The sequence below is a fragment of the Cydia strobilella genome, chromosome 11 (assembly GCF_947568885.1).
Source record: "Cydia strobilella chromosome 11, ilCydStro3.1, whole genome shotgun sequence".
NCBI classification, from domain to species: domain Eukaryota; kingdom Metazoa; phylum Arthropoda; class Insecta; order Lepidoptera; family Tortricidae; genus Cydia; species Cydia strobilella.
Window position 1 is genome coordinate 16,529,490 of NC_086051.1, and position 20,560 is coordinate 16,550,049.

The 20,560-nt window shown below is 37.4% G+C and overlaps 1 protein-coding gene across 1 annotated transcript; it reads left to right on the top strand.

The window, feature by feature from the left end:
* The first annotated feature begins 15,086 nt into the window (after window positions 1-15,086).
* On the top strand, window positions 15,087-19,353 carry LOC134745621 (UDP-glucosyltransferase 2-like). Its single transcript, XM_063679728.1, has 4 exons — window positions 15,087-15,953; window positions 17,455-17,674; window positions 18,370-18,589; window positions 19,077-19,353. The coding sequence occupies exons 1-4, from the start codon at window positions 15,132-15,134 to the stop codon at window positions 19,336-19,338; spliced, it is 1,524 nt and encodes a 507-aa protein (XP_063535798.1). The 5' UTR covers window positions 15,087-15,131; the 3' UTR covers window positions 19,339-19,353.
* Window positions 19,354-20,560: the final 1,207 nt, after the last annotated feature.

Sequence of the window (20,560 nt, forward strand, 5' to 3'; positions counted from 1 at the left end):
TGTCCATGGGCGGCGGTAATCGCTTTCCATCAGGTGATCCGTCTGCTCGTTTGCCTCCTATTTCATAATAAAAAAAAAAAAAAAAGATAACCAATAAGATCGAAGAAGGTTTCATACTATTTATTACCTCAGGAGCTATTAACACATACAGGCTGCTCCAATGTAAAAAATCGTAATTTGTTAATTTCTTTGTAACCGCTACACCGGTTGTTATAATACTTTGTATACTGATTCTAAATACCCTAATGCATGTGTACATTTCGGCTTTGTCCAATGGCTAAGGACACCCTGTATATTTACTACAGATAAATCTACTCTAAGAGGAAAAACCTATCAAAGAACTAACGTAATACTATTATAACATAAAGCTATTGAAAAGCCGAGTGCTTCCTCGCATAGATTACTCGCACAATACCGGCCGTAATTCTATTTTCCTTTCCTTGTAGAAAGAACTAATTTCCGTAACTTTCCTTTAGATTTATACCCTTTTTAGGGTTCCGTACCTCAAAAGGATAAAACGGAACCCTTATAGGATCACTCGTGCGTCAGTTAGTTTGTCTGTCTGACTGTCTGTCCGTCCGTCTGCCGCAGCCCATTTTCTCCACCAATTAAGTTGAAATTTGGTACATATATGTAAGTTTGTAACTCAAAGACGGACATGTAACGTAAACAAATGAATTTTCAACATGGGGGCCAGTTTTGGGGGGTAAATGGGAAAATTAAAAAATAAAGGTTTTGAAACTGTCGTGTATATGAAATAAAAGAACTCACTTTGAGAATCTCATATATATATATACTTTTTTTTTAAAGGTACTGGAAACCTGGAAACTTCACCTCCTTCGAGACATATAAAACCGCCACAAATCACAGCCAGTTTTTGTTTAGACAGATACATTGTTGCAGACAACCGTTACTAGCTAAATCCGGATCACAACTGATGTCCGTCGCCGTGTGTGGCGAAGTCGCGGATCAGATCCGAGACGTGTCCGGCGGACAAATCCGTGCGTGTATGGCTAGCTATAAACCTAGTCGGTATGAAAAATATACTGCATAACAACAAATTTAATGAAATAGGTAAATGTTTCACTTTAATGTTAAAATTCAATTCCGGCTTTTGTATATTTTTTTCATATTTAAATAAATAAGTAACACCGGTCTAATGGTAAATGAGATGAAACTATAGAGGTCTCAGAAATAAAATGTATAAAATTTGTATGGACACCTCGTTATCTAAATACGACTCACACTTACCCGTTTCAGAGCATTGTACTAACGAAACAACAGAACCTGCGCTGGAGGCTCGCCAACGCCAAGCTCCACTGCCTTGCCAACCTGACCGACAGAGACACACTTATCTACACCCCATATCGCCATCCCTGTCACTGACGTTTTTGGAGCAGCAATTTGGCGCCCGTGGCGGCTGATAAAATTGTCCTGTTTGCTGGAAATTTCAAGTCGCGTTGTTTGATTGCGCTATGAATAAAATATTGTTTTGCTGTGATTTGATTTGCAGTTTTCGATGTGTGAATTGAGCTTTAGCTGGAGTGTGGAAGTGGATTTTATGTCATTTTGAAGTTACTTTGTATAAAGTAATATTTCTTTTTTCCTTGAGTGCCTATCCGTATTTTAAAACTTTATGGTCGGCTTAATCTTTTATCCTCTTTTATACAGTGGTCTTAAAATACGTTGTTTTTTAAAATATTTGTTTAATTAATAATTTTCTTCGACGAGTTCATACATTTGCCACTAAATTAAATTAAATAACTATTTATTTCAGGCATTTACAACATGTCTTAGTAACATACAAAGTAAAAGCTAAACTCATGAAATAAAACTGAAAACGTTATAATTTTTTTTATATTTGATTTACTTTTACAATGTTATTATTATTCGATTTTTTATACCCACTAATTACGCTATATATATTATGATGAAATGTTTTAATAGGTAAGTATTAGATAGCAAGTTAAACATATGGTGCCTTTCTTACGACAAATAATTTGCTAGTTGGGTGTTGTTGTGCCCTAACAGGGTGCCATGAGTAGGGGATATTACTGCAATGTTCTGCCACCAGAGTGCAGGACTAGCCTTTTCAATAAACCATAGAGTAACTTATACATACTGTACCTTTAACAGGTTTTTGACAAGTTTTCACAGATAACAAAATATGACATTGATGCATCAAGGCGGTTTGTTTACAGAGGACCTACCGGAAAACGCGAATTCGAAATTTCGCTATCTGCCTCTTTATCGCTCGAATATGCAACAGTGACAGAGATGTTAGATAACGAAATTTCTATTTTCATCTTGTTTCACGATAGACCCTCAGATTGTGGTAGTGGCGCCCTGGCGCCCCCTACGCAGAGTTTCGCGTAATATTCCCTATTGAATAACTTAAAATTGTAACATCTTATTATGTGATTATTTTTATGACTATGCAATAAATGAAATATGAAATACATGCTTCTTCACTGAATTCTATGCTTGTTTAACAGGTTAGGGTCTTAGGCGTAAAAATCATTTGAGAAGATTCATACTATACATGTTTCTCCACTGAATTTAAGAATGCTTCGTAACTTGTCGTGTAAGTTATAAAGAGGCACACGGGAACATCGCGCGAAGTTCGCTGCAATTGCAAGCTGGAATAATCTGCCGTTTTAAGGTCGCCAAGGGACTGTTAGCAGTGTTAGCGAACTGGGGGCCGATTTTTGAATTTCGAGCGCTGGATTTCGCGTAGCTCCCTTAAGGCGGTTCCCTGAGCCAGAAGGCGAAAAATCTCCTTATATGATCATGTTTTTCTAAGAGGCGTTGATATTCGTAGACGTGGAAAAAATATATGTAGTTCTTGACTATATTATCTTTAACAACATAGCTTCCGATACACGAATTATGACACTTTTAATCCTACTTTACTCGGTTATTTATTATGTGATACTATAAACAAAAAAAGAAGAAAAAACAATCTTAACGTAAATAGTAATTTCATAGCTTTAGAATTTCGATATTGTAGGGTAACGTTTTTAAAATAAATAAAAACCGACAAAATTCGATCAAAATTGACACTTGGCGCGTATGTTCTTTCCCGTTCTTTCTTGCGAAATGTGACAAAGACAGCGGCAAACCGATGGAACACTATCTCCACTACAAGGCGTTTAAGACCCGACCAACGTGCTCACTATCGCCACTGCTAAATAATTGTGACTATTTAAATTTAACGACACGCGCGCGCGATTTGCTTACGCGCATGTAACTCCTTTGGATTTGCAGGCGTACATAGGCTACGGAGACTGCTTAACATCAGGCGGGCCGTATGCTTGTTTGCCACCGACGTAGTATAAAAAAAAACGATGGATATTAAAAAAAACCGTTCAAGTGCGAGTCGGACTCGCGCACAGAGGGTTCCGTACATTTTAGTATTTATTGTTATAGCGGCAACAGAAATATATCATCTGTGAAAATTTCAACTGTCTAGCTATCAAGGTTCATGAGATACAGCCTTGCGACAACGAAACACTTTGTGTCTCTCACTCTTTCATATTAGTGCGACAGTGAGAGTTGCGTTTCGTTAGCTCCGGAGCGTTAACGATTGGCATGTCGGCTACGCACCCTGAACTGCTTTTGGTTTTGAGTTTTGGTGTTAGGCGCACATCTCACGCACGACTTTCACTTCTTTTCGCACGCACCAATGAGCGTGAGCATTCTTTAGGGTATCAAAAAACCGGCCAAGTGCGAGTCGGACTCGCGCACCGAAGGTTCCGTACTTTTAGCATTTGTTGTTATAGCGGCAACGGAAATACATCATCTGTGAAAATTTCAACTGTCTAGCTATCACGGATCATGCGTTACAGCCTGGTGACAGACAGACGGACAGACGGACAGCGAAGTCTTAGTAATAGGGTCCCGTTTTTACCCTTTGGGTACGGAACCCTAAAAAGTAACAAGTTGTTAAATCTGAATTGGACTTCGGGACTACGAATCGTCCTATTTACTAATTCCTCCCGTCTCCTCAAACGCGCTTCCTGAGAAATTGGCCCGCTTTGCATTTCTGGACTTCGCCAGACATTTAGGGCTTTATATAAGGGATATATGTGACAAAGGAGAAGGGAACATTTAATAGGATAATCTTGTCGCATACTCAGTTCCGTTTCCTATGCTATCTGCATCATAATCTGCATAATATTGTCAGTGTTCTGTACGAAGATGCGAAATCCGTGTAATTTATTTAACAGAGCATTATGACACGTCTCTCCGAGGCTGTCAAGGAGTATTGTTACAATTGGTTTCCAAACGCATATGAGTCGAGCGACCACTCGACTAGGCAAACAAGTGCATCGGGACCTAAGATAATTTACAAGAAAACTTTACAATTTTATTCATAGTCAGCGCGAATCCCCAAACTTTTTTGTAGTGCAACTTACTTTATATGTGTATTTGTGAATCTACAGCCGGCGATGTTTGTAAATTCTCGACGCCTCTCAGTGAACGCTGAGGCACCCCGCAACAGGCCATACCCAGTGGCGGATTTGCCCTAAGGCCAAGTAGGCCCGGGCCTAGGGCAGCAAGACTTTAAAGGCGGCAGCAAGCAAGATGAGTCCTGAGCAAGGGACGGCAAGTAGTAACAAGGCCTGGGGCCTAGAGGGCGGCCAACACTGTAAATCCGCCACTGGCCATACCATTACATCTTTTTTAGGGTTCCGTACACAAAGGGTAAAAACCGGACCCTATTACTAAGACTTCACTGTCCGTCTGTCTGTCCATCTGTCTGTCACCAGTCTGTATCTCATGAACCGTGATAGCTAGACAGTTGAAATTTTTACAGATGACGTATTTCTGTTGCCGCTATAATAACAAATACTAAAAAGTACGGCACCCTCGGTGAGCGAGTCTGACTCGCACTTGTCCGGTTTTTTTAATACCACGTCGTGAGCAAACAAACATACGGCCCGCCTGGTGGTAAGCGGTCCCCGTACTGTTACATGTTTGCGCGCGGTGATATGCGAAAGAATAAAGTCGTCCGCTGGTTTTCCGTAGCATTCGATTCTGTCGTTCTCAGCAAGACGAACATACGCCAGAATATAAAGTTAGCTCTCCCCGGCTGCATTCGTTTGCATCTCATTAGCAAGTATTCAATGCACAGAGCGTAGCTGCCGGTTGCATGCTCTGCTAATCTGACTGTAGCGCTTTGTGAATTGTATATTGATTAACTTTGACGAATTTAGTTCGTTATTTTAACTAAATGAGATCAGCGGCGGAATTATAGACGAAGCTCTCAATCAAGGCTCGGAACCGGCTTTTTTTCCATACAAAAAATACCGGTATTGTTACGCTCTTTTTCGTTCTTTGGTTTATTATTTCATTCTTAATGGGGCAATCTAATAATACGAAGTTGTTACCTAAATACATGTAGGAAAGGAACGTAAGAGGATAGCGTGAAACAGAGCGTAGCTGCCGGTTGCTCGCTCTGCTAATCTGACTGTAGCGCTTTGTGAATTGTATATTGATTAACTTTGACGAATTTAGTTCGTTATTTTAACTAAATGAGATCAGCGGCGGAATTATAGACGAAGCTCTCAATCAAGACTCGGAACCGGCTTTTTCTCCATACAAAAATACCTGTATTGTTACGTTCTTTTTCGTTCTTTGGTTTATTATTTCATTCTTAATGGGGCAATCTAATAATTAAATACGAAGTTGTTACCTACATACATGATCCAGTCTACTACGTAAACAGCATAAAATAATTAAAAAATATTGGGCTGTTTCTAATTAATAAATTATATTATTTATAAATTAAATTTAGCTCTACTGAAATTAAAAAACGTAGGTACCGTAGGTGCAACGACCGGTCTGGCCTAGTGGGTACCCTGCCTATGAAGCCGATGATCTGGGTTCGAATCCCAGTAAGGGCATTTATTTGTGTGACGAGCACAGATATTTATTCTTGAGTCATGTTTGTTTTCTATGTATTTAAGTATTCTGTATTATTATATATATCGTTGTCTGAGCACCCACACAAGCCTTATTTAGCTTACCGTGGTACTTGGTCAATTTGTGTAAGAATGTCCCTAAAATTATCTATTTATTTACCTATGTAGAAATGTCAGTAAAAGATATAGATAAGGACAGTATATTTAGTATTTAACATCATATTCTAGACGTAAAACGATCAACTGTCTACATCTAATTCCCAGTAATGTGTAAAAACTTAACAGCGACTAAAAAAGGAATAAAACATAAAACCAAATTTTAAAAGCACAGCATCAAAAATAGCCTACCTATCATACTGCGCCAAAAATATCTACTATTCAAACAAATAGATTCAGTTAATTGACAAAAAGAGATGTATATACAGATGTCAATCACAATGAAAAAATCAAACGATGATCAACTCTGGTCAACGTGGGACTCGAACCCACATCCTTGGATTGCCGGTCCAATGCGTTACCAATTTTCATTGTGATTGACATCTGTATATACAATTTATAGATTGTAATAATGTGGTACGTCCCACAATAAAAAAGGAAAAATATATTAACATTTAAAAAGAGATGTCTTTACATACATGGAACTTTGATACGTTTGTACGGGAACTATCGAGATATATCTCTAAAAGTATTTGAGTGTGGCAATTTAATGCGATTGAAATTAGTAGGAATCAAATATTTGAAAAATTCAATGTGCAATGCAATTATTGAGCAAGTTTCCTTACAACACAGTTACCTCACGCACACGTAACCGCATCATCAGAAACTACAAATTAATTAGTGACATACTCGCTCAATGCGAGAGAAGTAATTACGATGAACTTATAATCCCCCCCCTATCCAATTACGGCGACAGCCACAACTCCCCTATCCCCCCTTACCCACTTCTGTCAGGTGCACAGACCGCGCTACATATGAAAATTACGTTGGAAAATTCGGAAAATCACAGGTAATTTGCAAATTTCACAATTGTTTTCATGATAGTAGTGAATTAAATTTAATGTTTTGATATTTTGGCGCTTGGTTAAATCAATGTTTATTTGCTATGATAGGAAATTATGTTTGTAATAATGGAGTTTTGTGGATTATTATTTCCGTGTTATTGCTTGCATTATCAATGAGTATTTGCATAGGTTTCGAAAAGAAATGAGACATGGAAACTTAAAATATAACTACCTTAATATGGCGTGGAAATGTAGGAATCGTGCAATAGTGCTCACCACCAATTGTTTTTGTTAATATGTAGCTACTGGTGAGAACCTGTAATTGGCTTTTTGTATCATATTTATAAAACCTATAGACATGTTAACAGCTGTTGGATCTCCGAATAATAATAAATAAATAAATAAATATGTCACAATATGTAGATTATAATGACATTGTTATCTACTTATAAGTTTTAATTAAGTTGCCGAAATTCTGTGAAACAACTTGCTATACGAATTAAATAAATTACCTCATAAATAAGTACTGTTTTTTAATTTTCCACGATATATTTTAGGGTCCTGTATCCGAAGAGTGCCAACAGAACCATATTTACTAAGCTTCCACTATCATCTGTCTGTCTGTCTGTGAGCGTTCTATCTCTTCTATTCAGCTGCAAATACTCTATAAAACTTCTTAAATCCGAAGGATCCAAGAAAACCCATAAATCGAGCGTTAAAGCTATCATTAGTTTTAAACTTGTCAACCAAGTTGTAGGGAGAGGCGACGGGGATTGGTAGCAATTAAACAAGTTCGTGATTAGTGTGAGTCCAACCAGAGGCGGCTGAAAGAAAGTTCACAAAGTTTTCGAAAAATGTTTCGCTTATCTTTTTCTTTATTTAAAAGAAAATTATTTGGTTAATAGCTTATCTGCTGTATACAATGATTATTGGAGTTGAAACTCTAGGTCCATGGGGTCCCAGCGCGCATAAGTTGTTTGCAGAAATCGCGAAGCGTCTGGTTGACGTAACTGGTGACCGAAGAGCTGGCGGCTTTCTCGCACACCGTATCAGCATTGCGATACAGCGGGGAAATGCCGCCAGCATCCTTGGTACAATGCCTCAAGGGCCTATTTTAGATTTAAGCTAGTTATTAATTTCGTTTACGTAGTACCACTGTATATATCTTGTATGTAAATAAATTTGTGAATGATAATTTGCAACTGCAACCGTTGCTTATCTAGCAGTTGTAAGTGGGAAAGAAACAATGTCACTGTTTTTAATGAGTGACGGCTTCTCACTTATCGCGAAATCAATGTGGCAACGACGATTGATATCTGAATGATGTAATTTAGTTATCGTGATTCTCGCTGTCGCTAATTTGATACAGTCGATCAAGCATAAATACAAACCCACGATAACTGAATAACATCATTCCAATTGGCTTGAACGCTGCAGCAGTAGGAATCCGATATTCTAAGGGCTATTAGCATTGTTTCTCTGAAACAATTATAATAATATGACAATTATTATAATAATATTAGGAGTCTCGTCCCCAAATACGATTTCTTACCATTTGGCGTCGAGACCTTTGGTCCGTTTTTTTTTTTTTTTTTTTTTTTTTTTTTTTTTTTTTTTTTTTTTTTTTTTTAACATGAATTAGAGTCGGCTGGACAATTCCCCGGCCCTATTTCTCTTTACCCTGTCCGATCGCGTCTACACTATTTAAGGAATTGTCTAAAAGAATAGCAGACGCCACCGGTGAACGTAGAGCTGGCAGCTTCCTCGCACAAAGAATAAGCATTGTGATACAGCGAGGAAATGCTGCCAGTATCTACGGCACCATGCCGCAGGGGAATAGTTTTTAGTTATTTATTTTCAAGTCGTTTTATTTATTTTTTTATTTACTTTTTATGTTTTATAGGTCAAGTTTGGGAACAAATCAAATTATTTTATTAAATATTTTGATTTGTTTGTTTTGTGGCAGGGTGGCCTAGGGGTTCATGGCGTTAGCCGCGATAGCTAAAGACGCCGGTTCGAATCCGGCCTTCACCACTGGAGAGCTTCGTCACTTTTTCTTATCTTTAATATATGACATCTATTACAGTTTTTATAGGTCAGTTATTTAATTCTGTTTTATTTATAGGTATGTTAAGTTCGTAAGTAATTTTGTGTCTGAATATTAAATAATTAAACCCATAATGACTAATTTCATTATCTTAGTCAATTCATGTGAGGATGTCCTTTAATATTTATTTATTCTATTTTATTTAATATATTTGGAGCCACCGGTGGACGTATTTTTGCAAACGGGAACTAACCCACACCAAATACTATGTACTATGTGCGTACTGTGTGTGTGTGTGTGTGTATGTGTGTGCTATGCTATGCTAGTATGTATTTTATGTATTTTAATGTATAGTGTTATTTCTTTTTTAAATATTAATTTGTACATCCTGTAAGATTGTCTATCTGACCTGGCTATAGTTTTCCACTCATCTACTCGAAGGTTTGTACTTCCATTACTGTAATTTATTTTGGTAAACCTGTGTTGTGTACAATAAAGTGATTACTACTACTACTAATATTCATTCAAATGTTTACTACACTGTTTTAACATTACGGTTCGGTTTGAATGAGTATTTGGTGCGGGGTGGTTCCCATTTGCAAAAAATATTTCCAATTATAAAAGGTGACATTGGGATGTCAACTGCAGCTGCATTACTGCTGCATTAGTGCGGCGGCGAATGTCACTAATTCAAGGAAATTGACAGATACAGTGGCGGTGATGCATATGCAGTAATATAGCAACAGAAACGCAGAAACATTTGCAAAGCTATTTACGCGAATATCGTATATGTATTAATAATTATGGAATTAAATACAAGTTATAACACACATGTCATACAAAATAAAACATTACAAAGATCTTAACCTAAACTAGAACCTAACAAACACAAAAACTATTCACAAAATGCGCCCCGCGCCCCTCGAGATGCAAAGGAGCCCATCACGCTCGCCGCGTTGCCACGTTAAACAGCGATGGACAACCTTTGCAAAAAGAACGACCCGGAGCGAGGGTCATGACCACTCTCCCGCAACCGTCTGCCCACTTCCCCAATAAAAGTCTTGGCCTCAGCACACCAACAGCCAGTGGTTTCCACGGCAAGAGGGACAAATAGGTAGTGCGTCAACACCGCATACTGGAATTAAATACGTTAGTTATATTAAGCATTTCATACAGATTACAATGGTCCCTTACACCATACAATTTTCGTGAATATCTTAGGAGTTATCGTAAATTAAACTTCCATTTAGAGCCCTATAACTTCGCTGCCCCAATATTACAGGGTTCTATGTTACATTTTCAAGATAGTTGAAATGCGACTTAAATGTCACTATGATAAAGTTCAAATTTCAGTTCGATAAAAGTGAAACATAGAACCCTGTAATATTGGGCCAGCGACGTATGAAATGTTAAAGACGCTAACTTCTGTTAGTGTCAATTTTTACCACCACATCCGCTGCGATCGCTCTTCGCACGGTGCCAATAACAGAGGACGCTGGTTCGATTCTAGCCTTGGGAACTAGAGGCCTTGGTCACTTTTTCTTAGTACAAGTGTGCCATTATTACAGTTTATAATTTAAGTATATAAGTACATAGTGTATTTAATTGAAATAAAACAAATTATAATATTTTCTGAAAATAATTTAATTTATCAAATACTTCTATTAGTGTCTTTTATTTTTATTTAATTCTGATTCGTCGAGTCCAAGGTCATGTTAGACAAGACAAAAGTTAACACAGAAATAAACGTTTTGAGAATAGCCAAGAGTTCAAAATTAAGCAAGCACACTCGGAAACCGTGCCGGTTGTAGATTTTTCAACTTTTAATTGAATAAAGTCTGAAGAGCTCGACTTATGCTCGTTTAGTACCGTCTCCCACACTGTTAACTGACAGTTCGTGCACCTTATTACTAAAGGCATAAGGTCCATCGATGGACAGTTAAGAGGTTACTGTTTGTACTACTCACAATGGCAGGTGCCGTTTTAATGTGTGCGACGTCGTTACGGCAAAACTTTTAGTTTCTTGATTTGACATGTCTTTGGACTGGCATCATTTGTTCAAACATTTTAGAATTAAACGAACCTAGCCGCCGCTCAACAATGCCATACAATAGAAGTTACACTTTTATTTTAACTCATTGAGTGCCGGGAACCCGCTCATTGGGAGCTGTGTTCGTAGTCGCTTTCCTCTACAAAGCGGGAAAACGCTGGGATCGGCTACGCGTGTAGCGCTACGAAAACGTTGGCAGTGAATGTGTTAAAACGCCATTCTGATATTTCAGAAATTTGCCATGAATATTCTAGCAACATATTCAAGGAACATTCAAGCAACAAAATATTACAAATCGAATGGATTGAACGTTATTTATTAGATATTATTATTCAAAATCATATCTTAAAAGTTAATTCTACCAGCTAACAGAAACAAGTCTAAATTTGCATCAGATTAAGTACTTTACTACTCTTATGGATTAAATGGAACTTTCTCATCATATTTTGAAAAACAGAGAGCATATTATGAGCTGTTGTGGTGAAAAAGTTAATACACCGTGCGTTGTCATTGTCTTTAATTCCTCTACTACGCACTTCCCACAGAGCCCATAGGCAACAGTCTAAGATATGGATACAATTTGTTTGAAATTTCCAAAATAGCTATATCCCTCACAAGGCGTTAATCTGACATATCTAAGACATTAACAAATAGCACATCATCTCGTTAAAATCGTATTCGGAGCGTGAATCAACAATTTACTTCCAAATAGTCACACAATATTGCATATCTACTTTACTTACTTCATTCTGGAAATAAACAATTGAAAAGCGTACACCTCCAAAGAGTGCCAGGAAGTTGCTATCTACGATACTTACTACGTTTTGGCAATGTACAAATGGAAACGTGTTGGATGTGTATTGTTGCTCATTATTGGAAGAAGTGATATTTTTATAAGCAAATGCGCGTTGTTAAAAGTATTCATGTTACACTTTGTAACATGGCAAACCTGCATAGTGCAGCCACCGAGCGCACTGGCCGGTTGTAAAAAAAACCCGGCCAAGTGCGAGTCGGACTCGCGCAAGAAGGGTTCCGTACCATTACGGAAAAAAACAGAAAAAAATTACGTTTGTTGTATGGGAGCCCCATTTGAATATTTATATTATTCTGTTTTTAGTATTTGTTGTTATAGCGGCAACAGAAATACATCATCTGTGAAAATTTCAACTGTCTAGCTATCACGGTTCATGAGATACAGCTTGGTGACAGACAGACAGACGGACAGACGGACAGCGGAGTCTTAGTAATAGGGTCCCGTTTTTACCCTTTGGTACGGAACCTTAAAAAACTAAGCCATTCGCCCTTTTATTGTTTCTCATAAAATTTCTCTTGGAATTTTGTTGCAAATAACCCACAACTCTGATTACTTATATTTATTTAATGTGACTCCATGCTTATGATTTGTGTTAAAAGTACGATAGTAATATGAGGGCTGCGTCTAATGCGGGTAAAATTTGTATAATTGTATATATAGGTATTAAGTTGAGCGCAGTCTTGATCCTGCTCACGTCTTCTGAATCAACCTGTATAGTATGAAAATTAATAAGATGACTGCCAAGTCGTATTATGATCCTATAGACAAGCGCCAATTCGCTTCAAATTAAGTTGATTTAGATATCACTGTCAGTAATTTAATTGACAGAGAAAAATAAATATAGTATTAGTGAGCTATTCTCATGAGCTGACCTTGGGGTGAAATCTGGTACTGGCGTGTCACGCGCAACTCATAATGAGTTGAATTTAAAAGATGACGTTTTAATGGTTCAAATGTTACATTAAAGGTTACCTTTTAATTGGTTGTGGTCACTTGATTACAACGAGACTGAGTACTTTTATAAATTGTTTAACACTAACATAAAATTTAAATATCTATATAAAAATAACTAGGCTATAATATTACCTATACATGGAACTGAAATTAAAGTTATACCTATAAATAAAGTATAGTAACAATGTAATAAATAATTCCGGCCCGTATCGGTTTGCAAAATTTTTACTCATTATTATTCCTTTGCTGAGCATTTACTAGAGTCAGGGCCAAACCACTGGATTGAGCTTCACAACCCTAGAATACTTTCTACAGATCGTGGGTTTTATAGTAGAAAAATCCGTGAAGCCATTGAAATCAAAAAAACAGAAATTTCAATCGAGACGAAGGTTTTCAGATCTCATCCACATGGAAACCAGTCATTAGTAAGTGTAAGCGAAAACAAATATCGAAAGTTGTAAAATCGAATATTGTGAGTGTTGTGTGTCGACCCGGTAACATCCCTAGTGCGCAAAACGTTCAAGTTAATAAACAAGACCAAGTGCGGGTAGTTCAAAAAACTCGCGCGCCTAGAAGATGTTGATGTCAACTTTAGCCAGTCTTCTCCGAGACCACGGGGACAACGCCGTCCTCGAAACGTCGGAGGTAAACTTAAAACTTATTTTACGCGATTAAGTCCCGTCGTTGTTGAATAATAATGTAATAATTATTAGATAGAAAGTTCTAATGCTGCAAATTGCATTGCATCTTAACCCAGGTATAAACCTGAATCTTTTCTTTATAAACTGAAATAGATATCACAAAAAAACATCCTCTTCTTCTTTTTCTTTCTTCTTTTCTTTATCTTTAATTATAAAAAAAACTCGTTGACCTGCATGACATTTAAATGTACATCTGGTCACCCGCGATACAGGTTTATCCTAGTGCGGGGACTCCTGGAAACTCCGTAGTCAATGCACCAACTCTTTGAACTGCTGTATACTTTTCTGTGTTCTTTTTGTGCAATAAGAATATTCTTTAACTAATTTGAATGATGAAATAAAATAGATAAATAAAATAAATGATTACCTCGCTCTCATTAAAGTACGTTGCAGCGTTGTTGTACCGTTGAAATCTTTGGGTATTCAAAAATTGCATCTTTATGTCCGTCTTATTAACAACAGTCATATTTTTATATTCCATCCAGGATGCCAAGTTTGCAATATTCAGGAACGACATACCTACTCATATTAAAATTTTACGCGTTTTCAATTCTTCCATATATTTAATAAAATTTCGACTTACTCTTAAGTTTGTTGATTTTAGTAGATATAATCTGTAGGCCGAACATGTTTTTAAGAATTTGATTTTGTATTCAACTTATTTCGAGATGACCTTAAGTCTAAACCGGGCGTGAGCTCCATCTTAGGCTCTGTCTTCACTTTCCATCCGTCAACCGCCGGTCAGTTGTATATAAAAAAAATACAAATTTCGCACTACTCGCAACTATCGGATGACATTGAAAATGATCATCAAAAATAAAAAGTACTTAGTACCAGTTTTTAGTTTTAGTTTTTTTGTAGTTTTTAGTTTTAGTTTTTTATGCCGTACTAACACTAGTGTGCTTTGGATAGAGCCAAGTGGCGGGAAAGAGGACCCGCCTTTAGTCAGCAGTGGGACACACTAACAGGCTAATAATAAAATAAAAAAACGAACACTAGTAGATTGTAATGTTTGCTAACCATGTATGGATCTTTTAGTCTGAAATAAATGATTTTATTATTTAATATTATTATTATTATATGTGGTACAGAGGCAGACTGAGTTATTTTATTACGTACCGTAACGTTGTCAAATGGCAGCTGAGACCGACTCACGTCTGGTGGTATGTTTTCTCGTACTGGTGTTTGGGAATTGTCTCCCCTTTTTGGCTGAGGCTTTGCAGACTATCATTTCAGACTTTTGTATTGCTTTAATGCAAGGGGTCCCATTTGATCCTAAAAACAAATCTGACGATTATAGTACGGTTGAATTGACGTGTAAAATTTGTACAATTTTATCAATAAATGTATCTTAAAAATAGTTGATACTAGTAATGCAAATTTGTCATCTAGCCTATTACTTGATATCATATAAACATTATATTGTTTTAATTCAATTATGATATCGCTTGCTCGTCAACATCTATAATAATAATACGCCCTTATCAAATTGAAACGACAGAATCGGCCTTCTGGATATGTCTTATCTTATGTGACGTAATCATGATTATATTACCTACACGTATGTATGTGATGTACCACTCAAAAATTGTAGTATGTAGTGAGTATTTTTCGCATTTGTGATAATCGGCTTGAGAATGGTGGGTGGGTGGCGATGCGCGTTTATTATATGCGTTTGCGCATGGTACGGACATACCGCGCGAATACTCATCGTAGTGCCAATTCCTTCTATTAGCCATCAGGTAGTATTCCGCCCAATAGCACAGGAGTTAGCAAAGCGTCATCGTGTTGTTATTTTGACTACTGACCCAGCCTTTCCAGATCAGGCCCCGCCGAATCTCACAGAAATTGATCTACACGACATATCCTACTCTCCATGGAACGACCGCTTCCTTAAAATCGCCTCTGGAAATCGAAATGATTTATACGCGCAAACTGATACATTGTTTGATCTCATATTAGAAATATTCCCGAAGCAAATGAAAAGTGAGGCTGTAAAGAGGATGTTTGAAAAAGAAAAACAGTTCGATCTAGTGATCACAGAAGCATTGACGCGGCCGGCGCTGGCACTGTCTCACGTGTTCAAAGTGCCTGTTATATTGATAAGTACTCTTGGGGGAATGGATGAACATTACCAGCCAATGGGTGCTCCTGTCAACCCAATATTGTACTTGGACGTCCTGCGCACGCGTCTGTACAATCTTACATTATGGGAGAAAGTAACAGATATATATAACCGTTACCTATTGTATCGGTTAATGATGTCGTATCAGGAAAAGGAAGATGTGATGCTTCGTGACTTGTTTGGCAAAGATACGCCTCCGTTAGAGGAGTTGAAGAATAATGTGGAGTTGCTGATGGTGAATATAGATCCTGTGTTTGAGGGCTACCGCCCTGTGCCGCCTAATGTGATACATTTGGGGAGCCTTAATTGTGTGCCGGCTAAAGATCTGCCTGAGGTAAGCCTTTTTACCATTATACATATCTGCAAGACCCTTTAATGAATAGTTAATCCATACTATCCATTATATCCTACTAATATTATAAATGCGAAAGTCTGTCTTTCTGTAGCTTAAACCGCTGAACCTATTCAGTTGAAATTTGACATATAAATAGTTTGAGCACAGAATAATTAGAGTATTTGGGTGGTCCTCTCACCTCGTTACGTCATCCAGATCACGTGACAGCTTTGAGCGTTTTTGCGCGAAATTTAAACACTAAACTAAACTAAACTAAAACTAAAAAAAATATTTATTTCAAGTAGGCTTAAAAATAAGCACTTTTGACAAGTCATACAGTCATAATCAAGAGAAAATAAAATATAACAAACATTCACTGAATAAAATAAAATTTTGAACAAATACAATTGGTTACAATTAATAAATTAATTGAGAATTTACATACAAGAAGGGAATAAAATGTCAGACAATTGGTAACAATTAATAAATTAATAGAAAATCAGTATCAAAATTACATACAAAAAATTTAATAAAATGTCAGCACAAGAAATAAAACAAACATAAATATCATTCAGTCCCAGGCAGTTTTGTCATTAATGTAATCTTTGGTACTATAATAAACTAATTAACTTCGATTTTTTAATAAAAATTAATGAATAAAAATAAAAAAAAATTTTTTGCAATAATTACGTGTCTATCTATAAAATAAAAACAGTTCTAAAAATACCTAGTCATTATCCCTATTATTAATGCGGTACACGGCGGAAAGAAGTTGATAATTCGCGATATAAATCGAAGAAATTTGAACTTATAATAAAATGACATAAACTTAGAATAAATTTAAAAGTGGAAAAAATTACTGCCTTGAGTGAGACTTGAACTCACGGCCTCTGGATCGATACTCCAGCGCTCTGCCAACTGAGCCACCAAAACCTCATTCAGCAAATCTTCCCACTATATGGGTCTAGGGGACCCTAGCAACATCCGCAGTAATTTTTCCACTTTTAGATTTATTCTAAGCTTAATAGCATCGTTCGCAGTTTATGCTTGTTAAAAATTATTTTTGAATTACATATGTTTCAAATTTCTTTATTTTTTTCCCGCCAGTTATCAACTTCTTCCCGCCGTGTACGGATTATGATAGGTAGCAATTCTAATGACAAAATATTTAATATTTAATATAGTATAGTATAGTAGTAGAGATCACTAATTTAAACTTTCACGATTTTTACACTTTATTATTTAGGAACAAACGGAAGTTGAAACACGACGGACATAATAGCCTTAATATTGTCCTCGTAGTTTCGGTAAAAGGGTGGGTTAAGTTGACATTAATATCTTCTGGCTGCGCGAGTTTTTCGAACTACCAAGACTAAGCGCGGGAACGGAGACAACGACGTTTTCGAAACGTCGGTACGCGATTAAATTCATATAAAATATGAGATGCCATAAAATTAGCTAAATAAAATACCGATTTAGATACCTTCGTTGGTGATTCCAGGATCTAAAATCATGGATGGACTCATCAAAGCACGGAGTCATCTATATGAGTTTCGGGACGAACACGGATCCGTCGCTGCTTCCACCGGAGCGTATGGCGATCTTCAGTCGGGTCTTCGAGAAACTGCCGTATGATGTGCTGTGGAAGTGGAAGGAGCCGCCAGCGGGACTACCGGCTAATGTGCGGACGTCAGCTTGGCTTCCGCAGTCTGATCTGCTGCGTAAGTATCTGATTTATACAATGATGCAGGATCTATTTTGCACTTTCACTGACTTTGATTCAGTCCAAAATTTCATCATCATGATATCAGCTAGAGGACGTCCACTGCTGGACATAGGCCTCCCCCAAAGAGTGCCACAATGACCGGTCTTGCGCCACCCGCATCCAGCGGACTCCCGCGACCTTTACCAGGTCATCAGTCCATCTTGTGATGTGTCTACCCACGCTGCGCCTTCCGATACGTGGTCGCCACTCGAGAAATTTAGTTAAATGCAAATAGGACGGCATAGACAAACAATATAATATGGCGTGGAAGTGAAAGGATCCTACTACAAAACTGCCAGTCAATGTGCGAATGTCTCCATGGCTTCCTCAGTATTCTGAGTACATTAGTGTATACGATGACTTAGGTTATATTTACAGTCTAGCAACCTAGTGGTCTGGCGTATATGACTGGATGACCGTCTTCAGTAACAATGGCAATTTTAAAATTCTCTTTGGCACATTGCTAGTCTTCAGTCGGATCGTGTAGAGTACCTATTTATGTGTGAGCAATATTTTTTTAAATTATATGTCTTTAGGACGGAAGCTTTGGAAATTTTTGTCATCAATTGTTAGTAGCCCATTTCTTTTATTTAGTTTAGTCTAGCAGTAATAGTGTACATTAGTCTACATGGACAATGTTTTTGTACGCAGGCCACAAGAAGGTGGTCCTCTTCATCACCCAAGCAGGCCTCCAGTCCACAGACGAGGCCCTCCGCGCTGGTGTGCCTTTTCTAGCTTTCCCTATGCTCTATGACCAGTGGTTTAATGCTGAGCAATATGAGAGGCTTGGTGTTGGACGAAAGATGGAGTTTATTTCGCTCACTGATGACCAACTAAGAGAAAATATTGAGGAGATTATTAAAGACCAAGGGTAAGATAATAATTACCTATTAATAAACAAGGTGTAATGCTGAGCAAGGTATTATGCAATGTAGTGGTGCAATGCAGATTTGAGCAGTTGGGCTGAGCTAAAGCGAGGGCAAAAATGTTGGTGAAGATTGCAACTTTTCGGTATTATGACACCAACAAAGGCATTCTAAGAGGTAGTAAACGAGCACCAGTTTTATTGTAAGTCCACAAATAAATCTTCTTTCTTTCTTTCTAACTAAAATAAAATATTGAGGAGATTATTAATGACCATAAGATGCTCATTAGGGCGATTCTCCGAGATGAGCGTGACTTCGGTGGCCAAACGTTTATCAGCAGTTTTCTAACTTTGCGTATAGAATAGAATAGAATGGAATTTCTTTATTTGCCAAGTATTTGCATAGTCAGAGAAATGCAAAAAACTCTTAACTCATTGCTCTAATTTTCATTGAAATTGCGATTTATCATTGTGCTTCATTTCCCGATTGCAGTTACCGTACCCGCTCCAAGCTCCTGAGTGAAGAGATGCAAGACCGCTCAGAGTCGTCACTCGAGCGCGCAGTCTGGTGGATCGAGCGCACATTGCGGCGTCGCACGCGCAGTCGCGCCCCCGCCGTTCGTGTGAGCTGGCTTACGTTCATCGATGGAGACATAATAGCAGTCGCTCTTGCGATGATCGTGGGTGTATTGCTAGTACTTTTAGGGTTGTACAAAGTGTTAACTGGACGAAACGTAAAAGTCAAAACTACTTAATCGCAAACCAGTCTAAATATTTTATCGACCTTATTTTATCGATTTTTTTTTTTTGACGACCGGTCTGACCTAGTGGGTAGTGACCCTGCCTGTGAAGCCGATGATCCTGGGTTCGAATCCCGGTAAGGGCATTTATTTATGTGATGAACACAAATATTTGTTCCTGAGTCATGGGTTTTTTCTATGTATATAAGTATGTATTTGTCTATATAAGTATGTATATCGTCGCCTAGCACCCATAATACAAGCTTTGCTTAGTTTGGAGCTAGGTTGATCTGTGTAAAGATGTCCCCTAATATTTATTTAAGTATTTATTTATTTTTGAGCTTTGTGCCGTCAAGCTGGCTATTTGAGCAATGGAAATGTGACTATTATATTAATAATGTAAATTGGTATTTAAATATGTTAATATGTGCTTTTTTCCTTGCATGCTGTGAAATATATATTTTTTTATCCAGTCATCGACCATCCACCCTTTGTGCTCAATGTTTTTTTTGTTTCTGTACGATTTTATTTTTTCGATAGTAAATTACTTTTTATTTTATATTATTTTATTGAAAACAAGCAAACAACTACACTAAGCTGTAGTACTGTTAGAAGTGAAACACTTACGGTAGATGTCGCTAGGGTGCCTCCCTAAAGCCCCATATGGTAGAAATATTTTCTATCCATGGATCAGGGCTTGGTATGGCAGTGCACTGGGCTAGTGATCCAGTGGCCGTGAGTTCAAGTCTTACCCAAGACAATTTCCAATTTTAAATTTAGATGGGGTGAATAATTAAGAGCAGGTCCTGCTTACCTATCCAAGATTCAGATCTCCGGTCGTTGACACATCTGTCATGATTCAATTCACAACTTTAATTTTAGTTTTATATAGCCATTGTTTTTCCGCATGTCCTTACAATCATTATAATTTATAATATCTAAAAAAATTCAAATCACTTCAAAACCCCACCTGTTCGTCAGTTTTTTTTTTTCTTTACACACCAAAATTCACAGTAAAGTAGGTAATATACAGTGTGGAAAAAAATAATGGGCCCTGGAGGGAAAGTGCCTTAAAAACCTTAAGTTAGCTCATTTTACTTAAGGGAAACATTCTTTTATTTTTAAGAAGAAACAAAACTGCATTCAAAGATTTTTTAAATTCGCTTGTCTAGCCCGTGAATCGAACCGACTAAAAATTCCAAAAGTAAACAATCGCTATTCTATTCTACTAGTCGAT